Source organism: Canis lupus, chromosome 8, assembly GCF_011100685.1.
Source record: "Canis lupus familiaris isolate Mischka breed German Shepherd chromosome 8, alternate assembly UU_Cfam_GSD_1.0, whole genome shotgun sequence".
Taxonomy (NCBI): domain Eukaryota; kingdom Metazoa; phylum Chordata; class Mammalia; order Carnivora; family Canidae; genus Canis; species Canis lupus.
The window spans coordinates 530,189-555,158 of NC_049229.1; the positions used below are offsets into that span (position 1 = coordinate 530,189).

Below are 24,970 nucleotides of genomic sequence, written 5' to 3' on the forward strand. Positions count from 1 at the left end.
GTACAGGTGACAGCAGGAGGAACAACAGTAGTTGCGGTGGCCAGTTGTACAGCCCTAGAATCAGCTCCCCGTAACTACCGTAACTACCGCAGCTCTCAGTCTGCAGGGGCCTGGATGCTCCGGGGAGGGCGCCAATCTGCACAGCTAGGGGCTGCCCTGCGGCAGGAGCGTCCTTGCTGTCCTAGGCCCTCCCGGTCTCTGCCTCTCCTGCGGGGAGCACCAGATCTTGTGCTGTGTCCCCCAGTGCCCTGGACTCCTGAGCCTGTGCCACTTGAATTGCGCTCCCGCAGCCCCGCAGCCCTCTCCGCGAGGAGCCGCTGCCCAAGCAGCTGGGGAGCTGCTCCCGAGGCCCTGTGGGGTGTGCACTGCAGCCCTTTTGGTAGCGGCCCACGGTGTGTGGTGCGCTCTCCCCCGGGGCGCAGTTCCTCTTTTAGTGCCCCTGGGAACCTGAGGGCATCCCTGCCCCTCCCGAGATCCTGCCTGAGCTCTGTGCAAGGGCCTTTCTGTCCGGAAAGATTGGTAAAGCTCCTCCTTCTTCCGGCCTGGGCTCTCTTGTCCTGGGGGCACTCACTGCGTGGCCTTAGCCCGGCTCCTCATGGGGGCCCCTCCCCCTTGGATGCTTTTTTATTTCTTTATTATTTTTTTTCCGTCTTCCTTCCTTAATAGAAGTGCCAACTCTTCTCACTGTAGCACTCCAGTTGTTGTCTCTTTAAATCTCAGACCGAATTTGTAGGTTTTCAGGATGATTTGAAAGTTATCTAGGTAAGTTGGTGGGGACAGATACTCTTCTGCCATCTTGACCCCTTCCCTTTGACTTGTTCCTATATGGCCTTTATTATGTTGAAGTGTTTTCCCTCTAAATCCACTTTGAGTTTTTATCAAGAATGGATGTTGAACTTTGTCAGGCATATAAACATATGAATGTTATTTGCTTCAGTATTCTAAGACCCATCATCTAGAACTACTAGTTGAGTTTGCAAGGGTTATGACACATGTAAATAGAATGTAGCTTCATTTTTAATTATGAACAATGGGAAATGCCCTTGGTGATTGGGTTTTCATGATACATGTGCACCGCATATATTGATATGAAAAATACATCCATGATCTTGTTAGTGACCCAAATTGCCAGGAAGTCCAAGCCTGCTTTACTCTGGTTTGGTTTCTCAAGTCTTGCATTCTTCTCTTGGAATGAGGAGCTTGCTATGCTGAGGGTGTTTATAATTTTTAACCTTCAAATTTTTGATACCATCTGCCTCCTGACATTTTACACAATGTTCTGCCCAAGCTGAAAGACAAATTGGTGTACTAAGATTGAGGAAATCACCTTAGTCTGGGTATCTTCAAGGCAGAAGCTGTGCCCAGTGTAGATAGTCTAGGATCCCCCAGAGCAGGGATATAGGGCAAGGACAAAGATGGATTTGGCCATAACTAAGAGTGACTGGTGCTCCATCCCATGGGGGCCAGATAGCTGAGTGAAGTGATATTATGATATAATAAGAAACATATATATTGGTCTTAGTCAATAGCCCATAATTTCTGGCATTTAACTCCTCAAATCCTTCTAATTTTGTCGGTGATTAGAGCAATAATCATTCATTATAATATTATTTTTTCCTCTTGCTTCCTGAGATATTTACAGTGGTAAAGTTTGAATGGCTGCCATTTGTTATTTCTACATTAAAAAAGTATCCCTTTCAACCACACTTGAGCTTATGATAATGAAATGACGTTTGGAAAATCTCTTGATAAACACCAGACCAGGGTCATTGCCAGGAGACTCACTCACATGATTAGAAAATTAGAACTTTCAGTTTCCAATCCTGCCCTGACATCTGGGGTGGAGAGATTGGCTGGGTTTTGAGTTAATCACTAATGGACAATGATTTCATCAGTAATGCCTAGATAAAGAAGCCTCCATAAGAGCTCAAAAGAAAGGGGTTTGGGAGCTTCTGGGTTGGTGAACAAAAACTCATCCATATGCTGTGAGGATGATGCACTCCAAACTCCATGGGTGCAGAACTCCTGTGCTTGGGACCCTTCTGTACCTCACCCTATGTATCTATATCTCTTCATCTGGCTATTTTTTTTATTTTTTTTATTGGTGTGCAATTTACCAACATACAGAATAACCCCAGTGCCCGTCACCCATTCACTCCCACCCCCCGCCCTCCTCCCCTTCTACCATCCCTAGTTCGTTTCCCAGAGTTAGCAGTCTTTATGTTCTTTCTCCCTTTCTGATATTTCCCAACCATTTCTTCTCCCTTCCCTTATAATCCCTTTCACTATTATTTATATTCCCCAAATGAATGAGAACATATAACGTTTGTCCTTCTCCGACTGACTTACTTCACTCAGCCTAATACCCTTCAGTTCCATCCACGTTGAAGCAAATGATGGGTATTTGTCATTTCTAATAGCTGAGTAATATTCCATTGTATACATAAACCACATCTTCTTTATCCACTCATCTTTCGATGGACACCGAGGCTCCTTCCACAGTTTGGCTATTGTGGCCATTGCTGCTATAAAATCGGGGTGCAGGTGTCCTGGCGTTTCATTGCATCTGTATCTTTGGGGTAAATCCCCAACAGTGCAATTGCCGGGTTGTAGGGCAGGTCTATTTTTAACTATTTGAGGAACCACCACACAGTTTTCCAGAGTGGCTGCACCAGTTCACATTCCTACCAACAGTGTAAGAGGGTTCCCTTTTCTCCGCATCCTCTCCACCATTTGTTGTTTCCTGCCTTGTTAATTTGCCCCATTCTCACTGGTGTGAGGTGGTATCTCATTGTGGTTTTGATTTGTATTTGCATGATAGCAAGTGATGGGGACCATTTTCTCCTGTGCATGTTGGCCATGTCTATGTCTTCCTCTGTGAGATTTCTTTCATGTCTTTTGCCCATTTCATAATGGGACTGTTTGTTTCTTTGGTGTTGGGTTTAATAAGTTCTGTATAGATATTAGAAGCTAGCCCTTTATCTGATATGTCATTTGCAAATATCATCTCCCATTCTGTAGGTTGTCTTTGAGTTTTGTTGACTGTATCCTTTGCTGTGCAAAAGCTTCTTAACTTGATGAAGTCCCAATAGTGCATTTTTGCTTTTGTTTCTTTTGCCTTCGTGGATGTATCTTGCAAGAAGTTACTGTGGCTGAGTTCAAAAAGGGTGTTGCCTGTGTTCTTCTCTAGGATTTTGATGGAATCTTGTCTCACATTTAGATCTTTCATCCCTTTTGAGTTTATCTTTGTGTATGGTGAAAGAGAGTGGTCTAGTTCCATTCTTCTGCATGTGGATGTCCAATTTTCCCAGCACCATTTATTGAAGGGACTGTCTTTTTTTTTTTTTTTGAAGGGACTGTCTTTTATCCAGTGGATAGTCTTTCCTCTTTTGTTGAATATTAGTTGACCGTAAAGTTCAGGGTCCACTTCTGGGTTCTCTATTCTGTTCCATTGATCTATGTGTCTGTTTTTGTGCCAGGACCACACTGTCTTGATGACCACAGCTTTGTAGTACAACCTGAAATCTGGCATTGTGATGCCCCCAGATATGGTTTTCTTTTTTAAAATTCCCCTGGCTATTCGGGGTCTGTTCTGATTCCACACAAATCTTAAAATAATTTGTTCTAACTCTCTGAAGAAAGTCCATGCTATTTTGATAGGGATTGCATTAAACGTGTAAATTGCTCTGGGTAACATTGACATTTTCACAATATTAATTCTGCCAATCCATGAGCATGGAATATTTTTCCATCTCTTTGTGTCTTCCTCAATTTCTTTCAGAAGTGTTCTATAGTTTTGAGGGTATAGATCCTTTACATCTTTGGTTAGGTTTATTCCTAGGTATCTTATGCTTTTGGGTGCAATTGTAAATGGGATTGACTCCTTAATTTCTCTTTCTTCAGTCTCATTATTAGTGTATAGAAATGCCACTGATTTCTGGGCATTGATTTTGTATCCTGCCATGCTACCAAATTGCTGTATGAGTTCTAGCAATCTTCAGGTGGAGGCTTTTGGGTTTTCTATGTAGAGTATCATGTCATTGGTGAAGAGGGAGGGAGAGTTTGACTTCTTCTTTGCCAATTTGAATGCCTTTAATGTCATTTTGTTGACTGATTGCTGAGGCTAGGACTTCCAGTACTATGTTGAATAGCAGTGGTAAGAGTGGTCATCCCTGTCTTGTTCCTGATCTTAGGGGAAAGGCTCCCAGTGCTTCCCCATTGAGAATGATATTTGCTGTGGGCTTTTCGTAGATGGCTTTTAAGATGTTGAGGAATGTTCCCTCTATCCCTACACTCTGAAGAGTTTTGATCAGAAATGGATGCTGTATTTTGTCAAATGCTTTCTCTGCATCTAATGAGAGGATCATATGGTTCTTGGTTTTTCTCTTGCTGATATGATGAATCACATTGATTGTTTTACGAGTGTTGAATCAGCCTTGTGTCCCGGGTATAAATCCTACTTGGTCATGGTGAATAATTTTCTTAATGTATTGTTGGATCCTATTGGCCAGTATCTTGTTGAGAATTTTTGCATCCATGTTCATCAGGGATATTGGTCTGTAATTCTCCTTTTTGGTGGGGTCTTTGTCTGGTTTTGGAATTAAGGTGATGCTGGCCTCATAGAACGAATTTGGAAGTACTCCATCTCTTTCTATCTTTCCAAACAGCTTTAGAATAGGTATGGTTTCTTCTTTAAACGTTTGATAGAATTCCCCTGGGAAGCCATCTGGCCCTGGACTTTCGTGTCTTGGGAGGTTTTTGATGACTGCTTCAATTTCCTCCCTGGTTATTGGCCTGTTAAGGTTTTTTTATTTCTTCCTGTTCCAGTTTTGGTAGTTTGTGGCTTTTCAGGAATGCGTCCATTTCTTCTAGATTGCCTAATTTATTGGCATATAGCTGTTCATAATATGTTTTTAAAATCGTTTTATTTCCTTGGTGTTGGTAGTGATCTCTCCTTTCTCATTCATGAATTTATTAATTTGAGTCTTCTCTCTCTTCTTTTTAATAAGGCTGGCTAATGGTTTATCTATCTTATTAATTCTTTCAAAGAACCAACTCCTGGTTCTGTTGATCTGTTCCACAGTTCTTCTGGTCTCGATTTCGTTGAGTTCTGCTCGAATCTTCATTAACTCTTTCCTTCTCCTGGGTGTAGGATCTATTTGCTGTTTTTTTCTCTAGCTCCTTTATGTGTAAGGTTAGCTTTTGTATTTGAGTTCTTTCCAGTTTTTGAATGGATGTTTGTATTGCGATGTATTTCCCCCTTAGGACTGCTTTTGCTGCATCCCAAAGATTTTGAATGGTTGTATCTTCATTCTCATTAGTTTCCATGAATCTTTTTAATTCTTCCTTAATTTCCTGGTTGATCCTTTCATCTTTTAGCAGGATGGTCCTTAACCTCCACGTGTTTGAGGTCCTTCCATACTTCTTATTGTGATTTAGTTCTAATTTCAAGGCATTATGGTCTGAGAATATGCAGGGGATGATCCCAATTTTTGGTATCGGTTCAGACCCGATTTGTGACCCAGTATGTGGTCTATTCTGGAGAAAGTTCCATGTGCACTTGAGAAGAATGTGTATTCAGTTGAGTTTGGATATAAAGTTCTGTAGATATCTGTGAAATCCATCTGGTCCAGTGTATCATTGAAAGCTCTCGTTTCTTTGGAGATGTTGTGTTTAGAAGACCTATCGAGTATAGAAAGAGCTAGATTGAAGTCACCAAGTATAAGTGTATTATTATCTAAATATTTCTTCATTTTGGTTAATAATTGATTTATATATTTGGCTGCTCCCACATTCGGGGCATATATATTGAGGATTGTTAAGTCCTCTTGTTAGATAGATCCTTTAAGTATGATATAGTATCCCTCTTCATCTCTCACTACAGTCTTCGGGGTAAATTTTAGTTTATCTGATATAAGGATGGCTACCCCTGCTTTCTTTTGAGGACCATTCGAATGGTAAATGGTTCTCCAACCTTTTATTTTCAGGCTGTAGGTGTCCTTCTGTCTAAAATGAGTCTCTTGTAGACAGCAAATAGATGGGTCCTGTTTTTTTTTATCCAGTTTGAAACCCTGCGTCTTTTGATGGGGTCATTATGCCCGTTCACGTTCAGAGTTACTATTGACAGATATGAGTTTAGTGTCATCATGATATCTATTCATTCCTTGTTTTTGTGGATTGTTCCACTGAACTTCTTCTTAAGGGGGAATTTTAAGAGTCCCCCTTAAAATTTATTGCAGAGCTGGGTTTGGAGGTCACATATTCTTTCAGTTCCTGCCTGTCTTGGAGGCTCTTTATCTCCACTTCTATCCTGAATGAGAGCCTTGCTGGATAAAGTATTCTTGGTTGCATGTTCTTCTCATTTAGGATCCTGAATATATCTTGCCAGCCCTTTCTGGCCTGCCAGGTCTCTGTGGAGAGGTCTGCTGTTACCCTAATATTCCTCCCCATAAAAGTCAGGGATTTCTTGTCTCTTGCTGCTTTAAGGATCTTCTCTTTATCTTTGGAATTTGCAAGCTTCACTATTAAATGTCGAGGTGTTGAACGGATTTCATTGATTTTAGGGGGGGGTCTCTCTATTTCTTGGATCTGAATGCCTGTTTCCCTTTCCAGATTAGGAAAGTTTTCAGCAATGATTTGTTCAAATACATATTCTGGCCCTCTGGCCCTTTCGGCGCCCTCGGGAACCCCAATTAAACATAGGTTTTTCTTCCTCAGGCTGTCGTTTATTTCCCTTAATCTATCTTCATGGTCTTTTAATTGTCTGTCTCTTTTTTCCTCAGTTTCCCTCTTTGCCATCAACTTGTCTTCTATGTCACTCACTCGTTCTTCCACCTTGTTAACCCTCATCATTAGGACTTCTAGTTTGAATTGCATTTCCTTCAATTGATTTTTAATTTCTGCCTGACTGGATCTAAATTCTGCAGTCATGAAGTCTCTTGAGTCCTTTATGCTTTTTTGTAGAGCCACCAGTAGCTGTATAATAGTGCTTCTGAATTGGCTTTCTGACATTGAATTGTAATCCAGATTTTGTAACTCTGTGGGAGAGAGGACTGTTTCTGATTCTTTCTTTTGAGGTGAGGTTTTCCTTCTAGTCATTTTGCTCAGTGCAGAGTGGCGAAAAACAAGTTGTATTGGGAAAAGGAGCAAAAGAGAGGAGAGAAAGAAGGTACAAAAAGAGAAAAAGAAAAAAGAGGAAAGGAAGAAAAAAGGAAGAAAGAGAAGAAAAAGAAAGAAAGGGAAAAAAGGGGGTGGGGGAGCAATCAGAAATCAAAAAACAAACAAACAACAAACAAACAACAAACAAACAAACAAAAAACCCCAAAACCACGGGGGAGTATCTTCTGCTTCTGTATACTTTAAGTCCCCTGACTTCCTTTGGAACTTGTCCGTCTAGCTGGTCTTCTGGGGGAGGGGCCTGTTGTGCTGATTTTCAGGTGTTAGCACTTGGGGGAGCTGCTCTGCCCCCTGCCTGGTGCAGGGCTCACTGGGGTTGTTTACCCCGTGAGGCCCCAGGAGGAACAACCGCAGTGGCAGGGCCAGCTCTGGATCCCTGGAGTCAGCTCCTGCAGTCACCATGGAGCTCTCTGTCTACAGGGCCTGGAGGCTCCGGGGCGGAGCCGCTGATCTGCTCAGCTTGGCCAGGAGCGTCCTTGCTGTCCTGGGCCCTCCCGGCCTCTGCCTGTCCCGGGGGGATGCCGGATCCTGGGCTGTGTCCCGGCGCCCTGTGCTGGGGGCCTGCGCTGGTGGATTCGCAGCCCCCTCCGCGGAGCCGCCCCCGCGCCCCTCCGAGCTGCTCCCCCCCCCGGAGCCCCCTCCGCGGAGCCGCCCCCCGAGCCCCCCCGAGCCGCTCCCACCCCGCAGCCCCCTCCGCGGAGCCGCCCCCGAGCCCCTCCGAGCTGCTCCCGCGCCGCAGCCCCCTCGGTGGAGCCGCCCCCGAGCCCCCCGAGCTGCTCCCGCCTCGCAGCCCCCTCCGCGGAGCCGCCCCCGAGCCCCCCAGCTGCTCCCGCCCCACAGCCCCCTCCGCGAAGCCGCCTCCTAGCCCCCCGAACTGCTCCCGCCCCGCACCCCCTCCGCGGAGCCGCCCCCGAGCCCCCCGAGCTGCTCCGGGTCCCGCCGTGCGCGCTGCAGCCCTTAGGGAGCTCGGCGCACTCTCCTGGGTGCGCAGTTGCTGTTACTGTCCCCGGGAGCCCGAGGGCATCCCCGCCCTCCTGGGTCCTGCTCCAACTCCCCGCGAGCCCCTTTCCGCCCGGGAAGGTCGGTGCAGCTCCTGCTTCTCCGGAACGGGGCTCTCCTGTCCTGGGGACACTCGCCCCGGCCTCAGCCCGGCTCCTCGCGGGGCCCCTCCCCCTTGGAGGCCTTGGCTATTTATTTATATCATTTAATATCCTTTTGAATAGACAAGTAATCTAATAAGTAAACTGAGTTCTGTGAGCCACTATAGTAAAGTAATCAAACCTGAGTCGGGAGTTATGGGAACCTCTGATTTACAGCTGGTGGGTCAGAAGCACAGTGTAAGACACCTGGACTTGCAATTGACATCTAAAGTGGGGACAAAAAAAAAAAATAAAGTGGGGACAGTCTGGGACTGAGCTCTTAACCTGGGGGGTCTGATGGTATCTCTGGGTAGAGTAGACAAACTGGGTTAAATTATAACACTCAGTTTGTGTCAGGGAATTGTTTGGTGTGATAAAAACACCCAAATACAAATATAGCCCAGATCAGTCCACTGAGGGATGAAGTGGAAACACATTTCCATCATCTCGTGTTCCTGTGGTCAGTGTATCTTCATTTCCAGGCTCTGCATGCTTAAATTCATCATGATCTTCACAGCAAGCAGTATGCAAGGAGACCCACTATGCAAGTGGGGAAACCAAGGTTAGCCTCTGATTCAGCACATTCACAGGGCTCTAGGGGCTCCACTTGTACCATGTGTATTGCATTAGACTCTTTTTATCATAGATTAAGTAATGATTGCTGTTATACAGATACAAAAATATTCTGGGCGCAGTTTTGTCTTTCCGGCATTAACCACATACAGAATGGACTTTCACAATGCCTTAACCATCACCACGGCATCTCGTACAATACCACCTGTGTCCAGGGAACACATTTTAAAACAAAGGGAGAGTGGTATTAGGGTCACCATTGGAATTTATGATTCTTACTTCATACTTTAGTGTTCAGAAGCAGCAAGCTGGAGAGATTGATGGAATGGACCAGTAAGGTTCAGATATGGGACAAGCTGAGAAATGATACTGCACAGATAATCACTGCTTTCCTACAGGAGCAGTAAATGCCCAAAGCCTGCAGTCAGTGTGTGAGGCCATCTTCCCCATAACTTGACACCTGGATCCAGGAACCAATGAGTGAGATGAGAGTGTCTTCACTCACTGTTATACATCATAGTCTAGTTGAAAAGTTTTGCTTGGAGAATGTCACTTAAAGTTTGGGCTTGGTGAGTATGATGGTTAATCTGATGTATCCCCTCGGCTAGACTATTAAACCCAGTTTTTGTTCAAACACCAGCCTAGACGTTGCTATAGAGATATTTTTTTAAAAATATGATTAACAGGGATCCCTGGGTGGCGCAGCGGTTTGGCGCCTGCCTTTGGCCCAGGGCGCGATTCTGGAGACCCGGGATCGAATCCCACGTCGGGCTCCCGGTGCATGGAGCCTGCTTCTCCCTCTGCCTTTGTCTCTGCTCGCCCCTCTCTCTCTCTCTGTGACTATCATAAATTAAAAAAAATATGATTAACATTAAATCAATAGACAAAGTATATTATCTTCTAAGGTATAGGTGGATGTCATCCATGCAATGAAGGCCTTAAGAGAAAAGAATGAGTTTCCCTGAGGATGAGGAAATTCTGACGTCAGACTGCCTCTGGATTCAAGATGTAACATTAACTCCTGCCAGAATTTCCAGCTTGCTGGCCTGTCCTGCAGAATTTGGATTTGCCAAACTCCAAATCACATGAGCCAATTCCTTAAGATTAATCTCTCTTCTCTATCCTTCCTTTCTTCCCTCCCTTCCCCTCCCTCTCTCTGTGCCTATGTTTATTTCTTATCTACCTATCTATCTATCCATCTATCTATCTTTTTAACAGATTTTATTTATTTATTCATGAGAGACAGACAGAGGCCAAGACACAGGCAGAGGGAGAAGCAGACTCCATGCAAGGAGCCGACATGGGACTCAATCCGGGTCTTCAGGATCATGCCCTGGGCTGAAGCTGGCGCTAAACCGCTGAGCCACCCAGGCTGTCTGTCTTTGTCTATCATCTATCTATCTATCTATCTATCTATCTATCTATCTATCTATCATCATCATCTATCTATCTATATCTATCTATCTATCATCTATCTATCTATCTATCATCTATCTGTCATCTATCATCTATCATCTATCAAACTTGCATTGCTGTTTTAGAATGTTGCAAGGAGAAATAATTGGGGAAGAAACTTCTGGTGCCCAATAGTCCTGCACAAGGAAAAATACAACATTCCAACAAAGCTAAGATATCAAATACTAAAATCCCACAGGAATTAAAAAGGATGAAGTTATGGTTCACCTCACCAGGTAAAGAATCCCTTTCTAGTTAAGATGCTGAAAAGAAGTTAGGGGAACATGGTTTGGATGGTGAAAGAAAAAGCTGTGACTAAAAGCTCTTATCTTATACTTCTCATGAGTAATGGGGATTGTTAGCAGCTATGTTTTAAGTTAAATTATTGCCCTCCCTTCTATCCTACTAAGTTATGTGAAAAACAATGGTGGTGGCTAATATTTTAGGTCTCCAAGAATTTATTCCTGAATTGATCACTTCTTGTGATATAGTAGCTGTTTATATGTCCCTGAAGTTGGAGATGTGAACTTTCACCTAAATTAGAGACCAGTAGAGAGAGGAAGAGCAATGAAGATGGACTCTGCCCCAGGAGCTTCACCCTCTACTTTGTCCAACTTGCTCTGTGTTCCACCTGCAGAGATAACACCAGTGGGACTGTAGCCTTTAGCTTGTGGTTATATTCAGCTAGTGGGGGGCCATAATAGGAGGTAGAAAAGAGGGAGTAGAGTTAGGTCAACACAGTGACCCCTGCTCTTTCTTATTGGGAGTGCCACATCTGTATGTTTCTCTTCCCTAAAAATAATAGCTCCTCCTGAACATCTGACACCACACAGCCCTTCTGTCTTCGGGTTCCTGTAACTGCTGCTGTCCTCTTGCCTTTGTCCACAAGTAATCATGGTCTCCACCGGGACTAGCCCCAGTTAAGATACTACCCCTGGAAATTTCTCTGCAGTCTGCCCACACTACAGATGATTTTCTCTTTATTAAATATCATTCAAATGACCCAATTTTATATCTGTTTCTCAAGGGGACCCTGATTAACACAATTTTCCAGTAATTGCCTGACCAGTTTGATTATAAACCCAGGTCCTCTGGCTCAAATCCAGACTCATTTCCATTCTTCCTCATAGCTGAGGTGGGATGGCAGGTTATCTGGAAGACAGCTTTGGTTTCCATTACCTTAATAAATAAAGAGGAGTGGCACTCTTTTTTCACGTCAGAGGCAGACATGTTACCTGAGTACCACTCTTGATCCTGGCACCTGAAGTGCTTTATAGAGAAGCATAGAGTGGTACAATATGAAATAGAGAATCAATGAAAACAAATAGATATGATGTAATTTTGGTATGCATGTGGATTTCACTTTTTAAGGCATATTTGTGAAGTAAATGGAATTATATCCACAATCTATTTCCCTCCCCAACTGCCAGTATGTGGCCAATGTTTGTGAAAAAAAATGCAATTCTTGTGATATTTTTCACAATAATAAATATCCCATGGAGTATTTTAAGAAAATAATTCAATAAAAAAGAAACCTTCATATATCCCATAACATAGCAAAACATAAAGATAGCCTAAATGTCTACAAATAGAAATACGTGGAAACTAAAGAATACCTACTGATTAGACTGTCATGCATTATTTCCAAAAACATCATGAGACTGTGCTAGTGTGAACATTTTTATGTCATTTAATGAATAAAGGACTCAAGAAGAAGCAGGGCACTCTGAAACTGCCTGGATTAAAATATGAGCTTCCTGAATCTACGTTCTGTTAATTTGGGCCTCAGTTTCCTCATTTATAAAACGGGGACAGGGGCACCTGGGTAGCTCAGCTGTTGAGTATCTGCTTTTGGCTCAGATCATGATCCCGGGAATCGAGTTCCACATCGGGCTCCCCGCAGGGAGCCTGCCTCTCCTTCTGCCTGGTCTCTGTCTCTCTCTGTGTCTCTCATGAATAAATAAAATCTTAAAAAAATAAAAATAAAACAAGGACAATGATGATGCCTAATTAATCACTTTAGTGTGAAAATTAGATGAGCGAAGCCAGATAAGTTGTTTAGAAATGTACCTGGCAGTACTAAGCAGCTATGACTTCAGGTATGTCAGCTGTCATCAACTACGTATGTCAGCTGTGATGGCTGTCATTACCATTGGTAAAGGAAATAGAAAGTTATACCTGTACTGTACTAATCCTTGCTTGTGAATGAGCAAACAAGGGAACTGGGTAGAAGAAAATATGGAAAACCATCAATATGTGGATAGAATGCAGGTAACTTTTTGGTTTTACAAATTTTTTATAATCTTATTTTATGTTTACAATAAATATATACATGTGTGAATCATTGGTTCTCATTTTCTACAGACCTGTAGACTCTTCACTTCCATTAGCAATGAAGCTGTTTTAAGGAGGCAATCGTTGATAAAGCTGGGCCGTTATCAACACCAATGCTCTATCTGTGTATATTAAGACCCAGATTTCCCAATATATGCTGGTATTAACCATATGAGAATCTATATGTCACATTTAGAAATGTGTTTAATTCAGAGAAGTGGAGGGACATTTTCTGGAGGTGTGAATCTCAAGGGGAAAGGCCACCTAAAGAATAACTGTGAAAATATTGTTGCAAGTACATGATTTTGTGGATTCCTCCCCTTAATCCAAGGCTAAAACACAAATGAATGCCATCTTTTCTGTCTGATCAGAATATTCTCATTTCTAAAATGGCAACATCATCAACTTTACAACACTATTTTGAGATTTAAATCAATAAAGTCAATGACTGCTCTGTGAACTTGATTTATCTGTCTTAGGGTAGTGTGGTGTGCTCATTTTTATAACAACCAGAAATGGGTCTCATTTTAAGAATGAAGGAATGGGGGTTCCTGGGTGGCTCAGTTAGTTAATTGTCTGAGTCTTGATTTCAGCTCAGGTCATGATCTTAGGGTCCTGGAATTGAGCCTGGCGTCTGGCTCCATGATCATTGAGGAGTCTGCTTGAGATTTTCCCTCTCTCTCTCCCTCTGCTCTTCCCCCTACTCACAAGGTACTCCCTCTCTCTCTGAAATAAATAAGTGTTAAAAAAAGAATGAGTGCATGCTTGGACATGTGAGTAAAGTAAGCAAATGTACTAATGAATGAATGAAAACATCTTTACATATATTGAAACAGGAAGGTATATAGTTGAACAGTAAAATCAGTAATTCAGTAGTTAGAGATAAATCAGTGCAGTATATTATTGATGAAACTGCTGATGTACTGGCAATCAATTGCAGTTCTACTCCTGAGATGTTTGCATTTTCCAACTCCTACTACTGAAGGGATATGGACTGTTTTACTCCCAACAATTCTGACACTAAATGTGTGAGACTTTTCCACACCAATAGTCAATTCTCCAACTCTCTGGACACCTATATTAAATGAAATTCTGACACTAATACCCAGAGTTAGCACAGACTCCTGAGGTTTGAGTGCTCAGTCCCAACAAGACTGCCTCAGTTCAGAAGGCAGTTGTCAGTGCCAGGTTGCCACCACATATATGACCAAATGGCTATAAAGAAAGGGTTCCCATGATCCTTACCTCAACTTTAATAATTTGCTAAAATGTTTCACAAATCACAGGGAAGCACTTACTGATTTATTATAAAATATAAAATAAGAACAACCAATGAAAGATGTACATGAGGTGAGGTCTGGAAAGTTCCCTAGTGGATATCTATTACTGTGGAGTTTGGGGTGTTGCACTTAAATCTCCAAACACCATCATTTAGGAGTTTTAAGGAAGTTCCATTTAGTAGCCATGATTGATTAAATTATTGGTCATTGGTGATTGAACTCAGCCTTCAGCCCTTCTTCCTTTCCTGAAGGTAAGGGAAGGTCTAAAGGTTCCAACCTTCTAATCACATGGTTGGTTTCTCTGGTCACCAGCCTCTATCCTGAAGCTATCTGCAGGCCCTGCTTTGAGTTACCTCATTGGAATAAATAAGGTATGATGGAAATGGCCTCATTATGAATAACTAAAGATATACCTCTCACCCAAATCACTCAAGAAATCCCAAGAGCCCTGGAAACTGTGTCATTAGGCACAAAGACCACGAAGGATTATATCACAAAAGATTGCAGGCAAAATGGTGAACATGTGTATGGATAGATAGATCTAGAATTAGATCTCAGCATAAGCCCTTAATAGTTTTGTGATTGCTTAACCTTTATCAAATTAATAATATTTGCCTTGTGGAATTGTTACAAATATTAGGAAAAAAATGAAAAAAAACTTCACACAGATTAGTCATATCCAAAGTCAATTAGTATAAACAATTAACAAAATAACAATGAACATATATAATTATACAGGCAATTAACAATAGGAGAATTAGCATATATATTACATGTATATAACAATATAAATGGCTAACAAAACAATAGGTTTAGTAACAAATAGTAAAATACTTTCTCTTTGCCTTGGCTTGGAAATGATGTATGAGCACACTCATATCAGATTGTCATCTACCTTGAACTCCAGCAACATTGGAACAGAAACTACATCCCAAGTATCCTGCCACTCCAATCAATTTTGATATATTTCAATCTTCTCTTTCTCCTCACTAGTTACTAAAGTGTCTAAATATGCCCCCATGGCCCTGCAAAGCCACAGCACTTCTCTAACACAATGTGCCTGAGAGCCGTCTTCACATCCTTGTTCCTGAGCGTGTAAATCAAGGGATTCAGCATCGGGGTGATCACAGTGTAGAAGAGGGCTATGAACTTGCCCTGTTCATGGGAGTTACTCTTGGCTGGCTGGAGATACATAAAGATGATGCTCCCATAGAATAGAGCCACAACTGCCACATGGGAGGAGCAAGTGTTGAAGGCCTTTCTCCGTCCTTCTGCTGACCTGATCTTCATCACAGCCCAGGCAATGTGGCCATATGAGACCAGGATGAGACCCAGGGGCAAGACAACAAAGATAAAGCTGGCCACATACATCTCCACCTCATTGAGGCTGGTGTCCACGCAAGTCAATTGCATAATGAGGGGCATCTCACAGAAGAAGTGATCAATGCGATTGTTCCCACAGAGCGGCAGGAGCATAGTGAGTGTGGAGCCCACCATGCTGGTGGTCAGACCCCCAAGCCATGAGGCGAGGGCCAAGCTGAGGCAAAGCTGTGGATGCATGATGATGGTGTAATTAAGTGGCCTACAGATGGCAGCATAGCGGTCGTAGGACATGACTGCCAAGAAGACACATTCAGTCGCTCCCAGCCAGTGGGAGATATAGAATTGGACCACACACCCTCCGTAGCTTATGGTTTTCTGTGGTCCCCAGAGGTTGACCAGAAGTTGTGGGACAATGCTTGTGGTAAAGCTAATGTCAAGGAAGGAGAGGTTAGCAAGAAAGAAGTACATAGGCGTGTGGAGGTGCACATCCATGCAGGAAACCAGAATGATGATGCCATTGCCCAAGATAGACACCACGTAAAACCCTAAGACAATGATGAAGAGGATGGATTCTAGGGAGGGTCGTGCAGAGAAGCCCAGGAGTACAAAGACTTCTGGAGAACTTACATTGGCTATTCCCATCATCATGTGAAGCCAGGAGTGGGGCAAAAAGGCCACCTGTGGTGAATGGGGGTAGGGGCACAGAATATGAAGCCCCAAGTGATTATATCAGTTAGCAAACTTCAAACATAATTTTATACTTATTTTGTTGAAAGCATCTACTCAAATGCTCCATGGATGATGTTGCATCATCTTCTTGAAGGCCATTTTGGAGAGACATGAAAATATGCATACCTAGCAGAAAATGGACATTCATGTAAAGTTCTTGGCACTGATTATTTTATTGAAACATTGCTTCTAGTAGCAACATCTGGAGTCAACCTGAATGTTTAGTGATGAGGTTTTTCTTGGGTAAAAGATGGCATTTCATGTGATGAAACACTACAGAGGCACTAAAATCATGCTGGTGGTAGTCATTCTCCAGTTAATGGGCACATGGAGTCCATCATATCATTTCTCTTACTCTTAAATCCCACAATCAGCAAATTTTTGCTTTATCATTAAATTCAGATTCCATCACTTCTTCAGCCTCCCTGCTACCACCCTGGGCTATGCTGTGATAAATCTAATATCCTAACTTGTCTTTTTGCTTTCTGCCTTAGTTCCCTTCAGAGTATTCTCAACATAGCAGCCGGAAAATTACATTAGGATACAATATGATCATATTGCTCCACTGCTTAGCACTCCTGTTTTCCTAGAGCAAGGCTTGCAGTGCCTTTCCCCCAAGACATCCATCCACAGCTCAACTTCATACCTCCTTCAGGTTGTTTTTCAAAAGGAATCTTTCATTGAAGCAAAAGCATTATTTTTCAAAGTGTTTATTTAAGTTCTAGTTAGTTAACCTACAGTGTAATATTAATTTCAGGTGAACAATATAATGATTCAGTACTTCCATACAATGAAGCAAAGGTGCTACTTAGTATTGAAACTCCTCCCAGCTCCCTTTCTTCCTTTTCTGCTTTATTTTTATTCATAGTACTTATCACTATAGGACAAACACGCTAGTCTGAGTTACTATGTTTGTACCTCTGCTAGAGTTTAAACTCCACGGACTTCTGGAAACTTTCAGAAAGTTTACTCTGTTTGCTTCTGTCTCTGCAATGCCTAGCCCAGTACTGATACACAACTATCCCTCAATCAATAGTCACTGAATGAGCAAACTGTGAAACAGGTCACTAGAATGTGTACATGGTTATAGTGACAGAAGAACCAGAGTAATATGAAGGCATCATTAAGGAATGCTCAGTGTAATCTCACAGTAGTGTTGTCAGGAAGGAACTCTTGGAACTGCCAGAGTCACGTACTGCTGACATTATTCCTTCTTCTTATGCAGGATGAAGAAAGCAAACCTTCAGACCACGCAAGAAGCTAGAAATCCCCATAGAGAAACATGGACATCTTCAGTGTGCTTCAGATGTCCTTGAAAAGTTCTGAAGTCTTTCTTACAAAAACATTAATATATTTCTTCCTTGTCTTTTAAAAGGAAGAGTAAGTGCATTATAATTAGAAATCATGCAAGTATGAAGAACAGAGCAGCTATAAACTCAACGATCCCTTTCAAAATCCCAGGGAATGAAACTTGCTCATCTCTAAAACTGGAAGTTGACCAAGTTAAATAGAATTTGAACACACATGTTTATTCACAGATTTTCAAAGTACCTGTAGAGTTTCCATCATGCACATGTAAAAATGGGGCTCAGAGAGCTTCAGGCATTTGCCAAAATTTATGCACAGAAACCAGTGTGGACCTCACAGAGCCATAGAACTGAGACAGTTGTCTGGTTTGCAAATCAGAGAGCAGAGCAGCAGTGATGCTCTGAAAAAGCATCTGGGAAATAGATTGTGACCTCCTGCAAACTGGGGAAGCATAGAGAGCCACAAGGACATGGGTGGCTTCCTAATGTGGGTGTGAGAGAGAAGTCACCAAGGGTATCTTGGTCAGATATGTGCATCTGAGCCACGACACGATGAGGTGATCACCCCACACAGAGAATCATCTTAGATGAGTGAATGAGAACATGGAAAAGTAAAGGACAAAACTCAAAACTCTATGTCCCCTGAGGATGTGTCCCCTCCATGGAGATTTGGAAAATTTGTAGATTCACTTATGAAGAAAATGTATGAATATCAAGAGATGGCCACCATAAGGTCAGTCATGGAGATAACAGTTCAGTAGAGTTTCTGAGGAAGTAAGGACCTTTGTGGTGATATGATCTATTTCTAGAAATGTTCATGGTTTACCCAAAGTACCAGAGCTGATCAGTGCTGGGGTGAGCTTGAGCTACACCCAAGACATTCAGATTCTTAGTATGAAAATAACGCTACCAGCAAAGGAGGTTTGCTCATTTGCAGAGAATCACCAACGCAGTCACAATAATCATTCTTGAAAATGTGACCTCGCCCCAAGTCCTGTGGTACTATGACAAAGAAAGATAACATAGTGACAGTTGTGAAAATGTTTTGAGTTCACATTTTAAGTCAATTATGCAGTCACAAACTCTTCTTCTGGCTGTAGGTAACCTGACAAAATACCAGACATCCAGAAGAACAAATCAGATTATTGAAATGGATCACTGTTCATCAACTTTAACTGGAATTACCAGAAACTTTGATCCCAATTCATCTTAAATATCATAAAAAACCACAAACAGACAAATGAACAAGCAAACAAATCCAAGAATGTCACTTACAGATGGTGGGCTAGCTGCAGCACCTCCCTCTATGGAGAGTGGAAATGTTGAATAATGGGGAATATTTTCCTTCAAAGATTGGTAAAACCCATGAATTCAATGGATGTGGCATTAAAAAGTAGGGAAGTAGCAATGGATTTGGAGAAGCCCTAAAAATATTGGAAATCTCCGTCTTTGGTGGCAGAAGTCTTAGATTCTGTTCAAATGCATGTCTAAAGAACACATTTTTAAGTTTTAAAATCAGAATAGGCTTACATTAGAAAGAAACACTTTTTTCCTATGAAAACTGTTAACAAAAAGAGTGAGGATGACTCTCAGTGTTTCCAGGAAGAGAAATATATGCCAACTCTCAAAGGATCTAGTGTGTTGTAAAAAATGTCTAATCACAAGACACTTGTTTTATCTTCTGGAGCATTCAGGAGGGAAGCAGAGGGTGATGTATATGTCAGGGGATTGAAATTGCAAGGAAAGAAGCTTTGGGGATTTGTTTTTCCCTTTTGAATAATTACAATTTCATTGTAACCAAACTAATTGATTTCTTTTATGAATAAAACACTATTGTAAGTGTTTTTACTGCCAAACACTGTTTACAAAACATAGAATCAAACCTCTCTACAGAAAGATTTATCACACAGTGGAGGACAGAGCCTGAAGTATTTGCTCATTACAATTTTGGCACATGTTGCTATAGATTTTCTTTAAAATTCAATCATATAATTATTGGTGTCCACCACAGCAATGAACTGATACATTTTCTTTAAAAATGAGCCTATTTTTCTTGTGGTAAAATACACATAACATTAATTTAGCATCATAATAATTTTTTAAGTATACAAATCAGTGAAATTAAGGGTGTTCACAGGGCAGTGCAGCCCTCACCAACATCTAGTTGCAGAACTTTCTTGTTGCTCCAGATGTAGCCGTGACAGAGTCACTCTTCATTTGCTTTCTTTCTCCAGGCTTTGGCAACCACTGATCTGCTTTGTCCCTAAGGATTTACCTATTGTGGATATTACACATAAATGAAATAATATGTTTTGTGGCCTTTTATGTTTGGATTCTTTCACTTAGCATATGTCTTGCTCATCCACATTATGGCATATGTTTTGCTCACTCTTGTAACTGAATATTATTCCATTGTGTGCCTTCGCCATATTATATTTACCTATTTATTTGCTGATGTATATTGGGTGTATTTGTTGGATATTTTGGCTATTTCTACCTTCAGCTATTGTGAATTGAGTTTTTCTGAACATTTCTCTACAAATTGTGTCTGAATGCCTGTTTTCAATTATTTCAGGTATACACTTAGGATTGGACTCACTGGGACATATGAGAACTCTGTGATTAATTTATGGGGGAACTGTCAAACTTTTCACAGTGACACATCATTGATATTCCTATAAGCACTGCATTGTATGTTCTGATTTTTCCACATCTTCACCACTACTTTTTATTTTCCACTTAAGGTTTTTTTTTTTTTTTGTAATAATCCTGGTGGGTGTGAAGTCACATTTCCTTCTAGTTTCGATTTGTACTTCCCTAAAGATTGATATTGTGCATCTGTTCATGTACTTTTGGTCACTTTATCTTTTTTGAAGCAGTATTTAATCAGGTTCTTTGCCCACTTTTAATTGCATTGTTTGTCTTTTTGTTGTTAAGAAATTAGTTAAGAAATTAGTTCTTTTTATATTCTGATTATTAGATACTTTATAGATAGATCATTTGCAAACAGTTTCTTTTATCTGTGTGCTGTTTTCTTGGTCACTTTTTCCATAGTGTCCTTTGACAAAGAATTTTTTTCACAAAATCCAATCTGTCTATTTTCATTTTGCTTCATAATTTGGGGTGTCATATTTAGGAAACTTTTTAATGCCACATCCATTGAATTTATGAGTTTTACCAAATCCAGACTCATGAAGTATTTCTTCTCCATAGTCTTCCAAGAGTTTTTAAATTTTAGCCCTTACAATTAGGTCCCTCGGCGAATTTATTTATTTATTTATTTAGTTAGTTAGTTTTAATATGATGTAAGATAGGGGCTCAGCTTCATTCTTTAACAGGTATATATGTATTTGGCCCAGCACTAGTTACTGAAGAAACTATTCTTTCCCCCATTGAATGGTCTTGACACCCTTGTCTAAAATTAAAAAAAAAATAAATTAAAAAAAATTTTTACCAAGACGTTTCTACTATTACATAACTTAAATAAAAAGGATCTAATTCAAAAAAAGCACCTAATTCAGTAATTCTACTCTCTCAATAACAAATATTTGCTAATTATAAAATAATGCTGTGCCAAATGTTTTATTTCAAGAAAACAGCAACTTTCAAAAAATATCATTGAACAAAAAAAGAAAATCGATTGCCATAGGTGTATGAGTTTATTCTGTACTTCTATTTCTTTTTTTAATTTATTTTTTATTGGTGTTCAATTTACTAACATACAGAATAACCCCCAGTGCCCGTCACCCATTCACTCCCACCCCCTGCCCTTCTCCCCTTCCACCACCCCTAGTTCGTTTCCCAGAGTTAGGAGTCTTTACGTTCTGTCTCCCTTTCTGATATTTCCCACACATTTCTTCTCCCTTCCCTTATATTCCCTTTCACTATTATTTATATTCCCCAAATGAATGAGACCATATAATGTTTGTCCTTCTCTGATTGACTTACTTCACTCAGCATAATACCCTCCAGTTCCATCCATGTTGAAGCAAATGGTGGGTATTTGTCATTTCTAATAGCTGAGTAAAAATCCATTGTATACGTAAACCACATCTTCTTTATCCGTCATCTTTCGATGGACACCGAGGCTCCTTCCACAGCTTGGCTATTGTGGACATTGCTGCTATAAACATCGGGGTGCAGGTGTTCCTGCGTTTCACTGCATCTGTATATTTAGGGTAAATCCCCAACAGTGCAATTGCTGGGTCGTAGGGAAGGTATATATTTAACTGTTTGAGGAACCTCCACACAGTTTTCAGAGTGTCTGCAACAGTTCACATTCCCACCAACAGTGTAAGAGGATTCCCTTTTCTCTGCATCCTCTCCAACATTTGTGGTTTCCTGCCTTGTTAATTTTCCATTTCTCACTGGTGTGAGGTGGTATCTCATTGTGGTTTTGATTTGTATTTCCCTGATGGCAAGTGATGTGGAGCATTTTCTCATGTGCGTGTTGGCCATGTCTATGTCTTCCTGTGTGAGATTTCTGTTCATGTCTTTTGCCCATTTCATGATTAGATTGTTTGTTTCTTTGGTGTTGAGTTTAATAAGTTCTTTATAGATCTTGGAAACTAGTCCTTTATCTGATATGTCATTTGCAAATATCTTCTCCCATTCTGTAGGTTGTCTTTGAGTTTTGTTGACTGTATCCTTTGCTGGGCAAAAACTTCTTATCTTGATGAAGTCCCAATAGTTCATTTTTGCTTTTGTTTCTTTTGCCTTCGTGGATGTATCTTGCAAGAAGTTACTATGGCCGAGTTCAAAAAGGGTGTTGCCTGTGTTCTTCTCTAGGATTTTGATGGACTCTTGACTCACATTTAGATCTTTCATCCATTTTGAGCTCATCTTTGTGTATGGTGCAAGAGATGGTCTAGTTTCATTCTTCTGCATGTGGATGTCCAATTTTCACAGCATCATTTATTGAAGAGACTGTCTTTCTTCCAATGGATAGTCTTTCCTCCTTTATCGAATATTAGTTGCCCATAAAGTTCAGGGTCCACTTCTGGGTTCTCTATTCTGTTCCACTGGTCTATGTGTCTGTTTTTGTGCCAGGACCACACTGTCTTGATGACCACAGCTTTGTAGTACAACCTGAAATCTGGCATTGTGATGCCCCCAGCTATGGTTTTTTTTTTAAAATTCCCCTGGCTATTCGGGGTCTTTTCTGATTCCACACAAATCTTAAAATAATTTGTTCTAACTCTCTGAAGAAAGTCCATGGTATTTTGATAGGGATTGCGTTAAACGTGTATATTGCCCTGGGTAACATTGACATTTTCACAATATTAATTCTGCCAATCCATGAGCATGGAATATTTTTCCATCTCTTTGTGTCTTCCTCAATTTCTTTCAGAAGTGTTCTATAGTTTTGAGGGTATAGATCCTTTACATCTTTGGTTAGGTTTATTCCTAGGTATCTTATGCTTTTGGGTGCAATTGTAAATGGGATTGACTCCTTAATTTCTCTTTCTTCAGTCTCATTGTTAGTGTATAGAAATGCCACTGATTTCTGGGCATTGATTTTGTATCCTGCCACGCTACCGAATTGCTGTATGAGTTCTAGCAATCTTGGGGTGGAGACTTTTGGGTTTTCTATGTAGAGTATCATGTCATCGGCGCAGAGGGAGAGTTTGACTTCTTCTTTGCCAATTTGAATGCCTTTAATGTCTTTTTGTTGTCTGATTGCTGAGGCTAGGACTTCCAGTACTATGTTGAACAGCAGTGGTGAGAGTGGACATCCCTGTCTTGTTCCTGATCTTAGGGGAAAGGCTCCCAGTGCTTCCCCATTGAGAATGATATTTGCTGTGGGCTTTTCATAGATGGCTTTTAAGATGTCGAGGAATGTTCCCTCTATCCCTACACTCTGAAGAGTTTTCATCAGGAATGGATGCTGTATTTTGTCAAATGCTTTCTCTGCATCTAATGAGAGGATCGTATGGTTCTTGGTTTTTCTCTTGCTGATATGATGAATCACATTGATTGTTTTACGGGTGTTGAACCAGCCTTGTGTCCCAGGGATAAATCCTACTTGGTCATGGTGAATAATTTTCTTAATGTATTGTTGGATCCTATTGGCCAGTATCTTGTTGAGAATTTTTGCATCCATGTTCATCAGGGATATTGGTCTGTAATTCTCCTTTTTGGTGGGGTCTTTGTCTGGTTTTGGAATTAAGGTGATGCTGGCCTCATAGAACGAATTTGGAAGTACTCCATCTCTTTCTATATTTCCAAAAGCTTTAGGAGAATGGGCATGGTTTCTTCTTTAAACGTTTGATAAAATTCCCCAGGGAAGCCATCTGGCCCTGGACTCTTGTGTCTTGGGCGGTTTTTGATGACTGCTTCAATTTCCTCCCTGGTTATTGGCCTGTTAAGGTTTTCTATTTCTTCCAGTTCCAGTTTTGTTAGTTTGTGGCTTTCCAGGAATGCGTCCATTTCTCCTAGATTGCCTAATTTATTGGCATATAGCTGTTCATAATATGTTTTTAAAATCGTTTGTATTTCCTTGGTGTTGGTAGTGATCTCTCCTTTCTCATTCATGATTTTATTAATTTGAGTCTTCTCTCTCTTCTTTTTAATAAGGCTGGCTAATGGTTTATCTATCTTATTAATTCTTTCAAAGAACCAACTCCTGGTTCTGTTGATGTGTTCCACAGTTCTTCTGGTCTCGATTTCGTTGAGTTCTGCTCTAATCTTTATTAACTCCCTTCTTCTCTTGGGTGTAGGATCTATTTGCTGTTTTTTCTCTAGCTCCTTTATGTGTAAGGTTAGCTTTTGTATTTGAGTTCTTTCCAGTTTTTGAATGGATGCTTGTATTGAGATGAATTTCCCCCTTAGGATGGCTTTTGCTGCATCCCAAAGATTTTGGATGGTTGTATCTTCATTCTCATTAGGTTCCATAAATCTTTTTAATTCTTCCTTAATTTCCTGGTTGACCTTTTCATCTTTTAGCAGGATGGTCCTTAACCTCCACATGTTTGAGGTCCTTCCAAACTTCTTGTTGTGATTTAGTTCTAATTTCAAGGCATTATGGTCTGAGAATATGCAGTGGACGATCCCAATCTTTTGGTATCGGTTTAGACCCGTTTTGTGACCCAATATGTGGTGTATTCTGGAGAAAATTCCATGTGTGCTTGAGAAGAATGTGTATTCAGTTGAGTTTGGATGTAAAGTTCTGTAGATATCTGTGAAATCCATCTGGTCCAGTGTATCATTTAAAGCTCTCGTTTCTTTGGAGATGTTGTGCTTAGAAGACCTATCGAGTATAGAAAGAGCTAGATTGAAGTCACCAAGTACAAGTGTATTATTATCTAAGTATTTCTTCACTTTGGTTAATAATTGATTTATATATTTGGCAGCTCCACATTCGGGGCATATATATTGAAGATTGTTAAGTCCTCTTGTTGGATAGATCCTTTAAGTATGATATAGTGTCCCTCTTAATCTCTCACTACAGTCTTTGGGGTAAATTTTAGTTTATCTGATATAAGGATGGCTACTCCTGCTTTCTTTTGAGGACCATTCGAATGGTAAATGGTTCTCCAACCTTTTATTTTCAGGCTGTAGGTGTCCTTCTGTCTAAAATGAGTCTCTTATAGACAGCAAATAGATGGGTCCTGCTTTTTCATCCAGTCGAAACCCTGCGCCTTTTGATGGGGTC

The 24,970-nt window shown here is 41.0% G+C and overlaps 2 protein-coding genes across 2 annotated transcripts in view; one reads left to right on the top strand and one right to left on the bottom strand.

Moving 5' to 3' along the window:
- Positions 1-24,970, top strand: part of GCSAML (germinal center associated signaling and motility like) — a 120,317-nt gene that overhangs the window by 25,522 nt on the left and 69,825 nt on the right. The gene's annotated exons all lie outside the window — the stretch shown is intronic.
- OR2C3 (olfactory receptor family 2 subfamily C member 3) lies at positions 14,937-15,925 on the bottom strand. The gene has a single exon (XM_038544015.1). It carries the CDS (start codon positions 15,923-15,925, stop codon positions 14,963-14,965), a length of 963 nt encoding a protein of 320 aa, XP_038399943.1. The 3' UTR covers positions 14,937-14,962.

Bases quoted from the DNA above. Each gene is read 5' to 3' on its own strand.
- OR2C3 (XM_038544015.1), bottom strand. From the start codon at position 15,925: ATGATGGGAATAGCCAATGTAAGTTCTCCAGAAGTCTTTGTACTCCTG.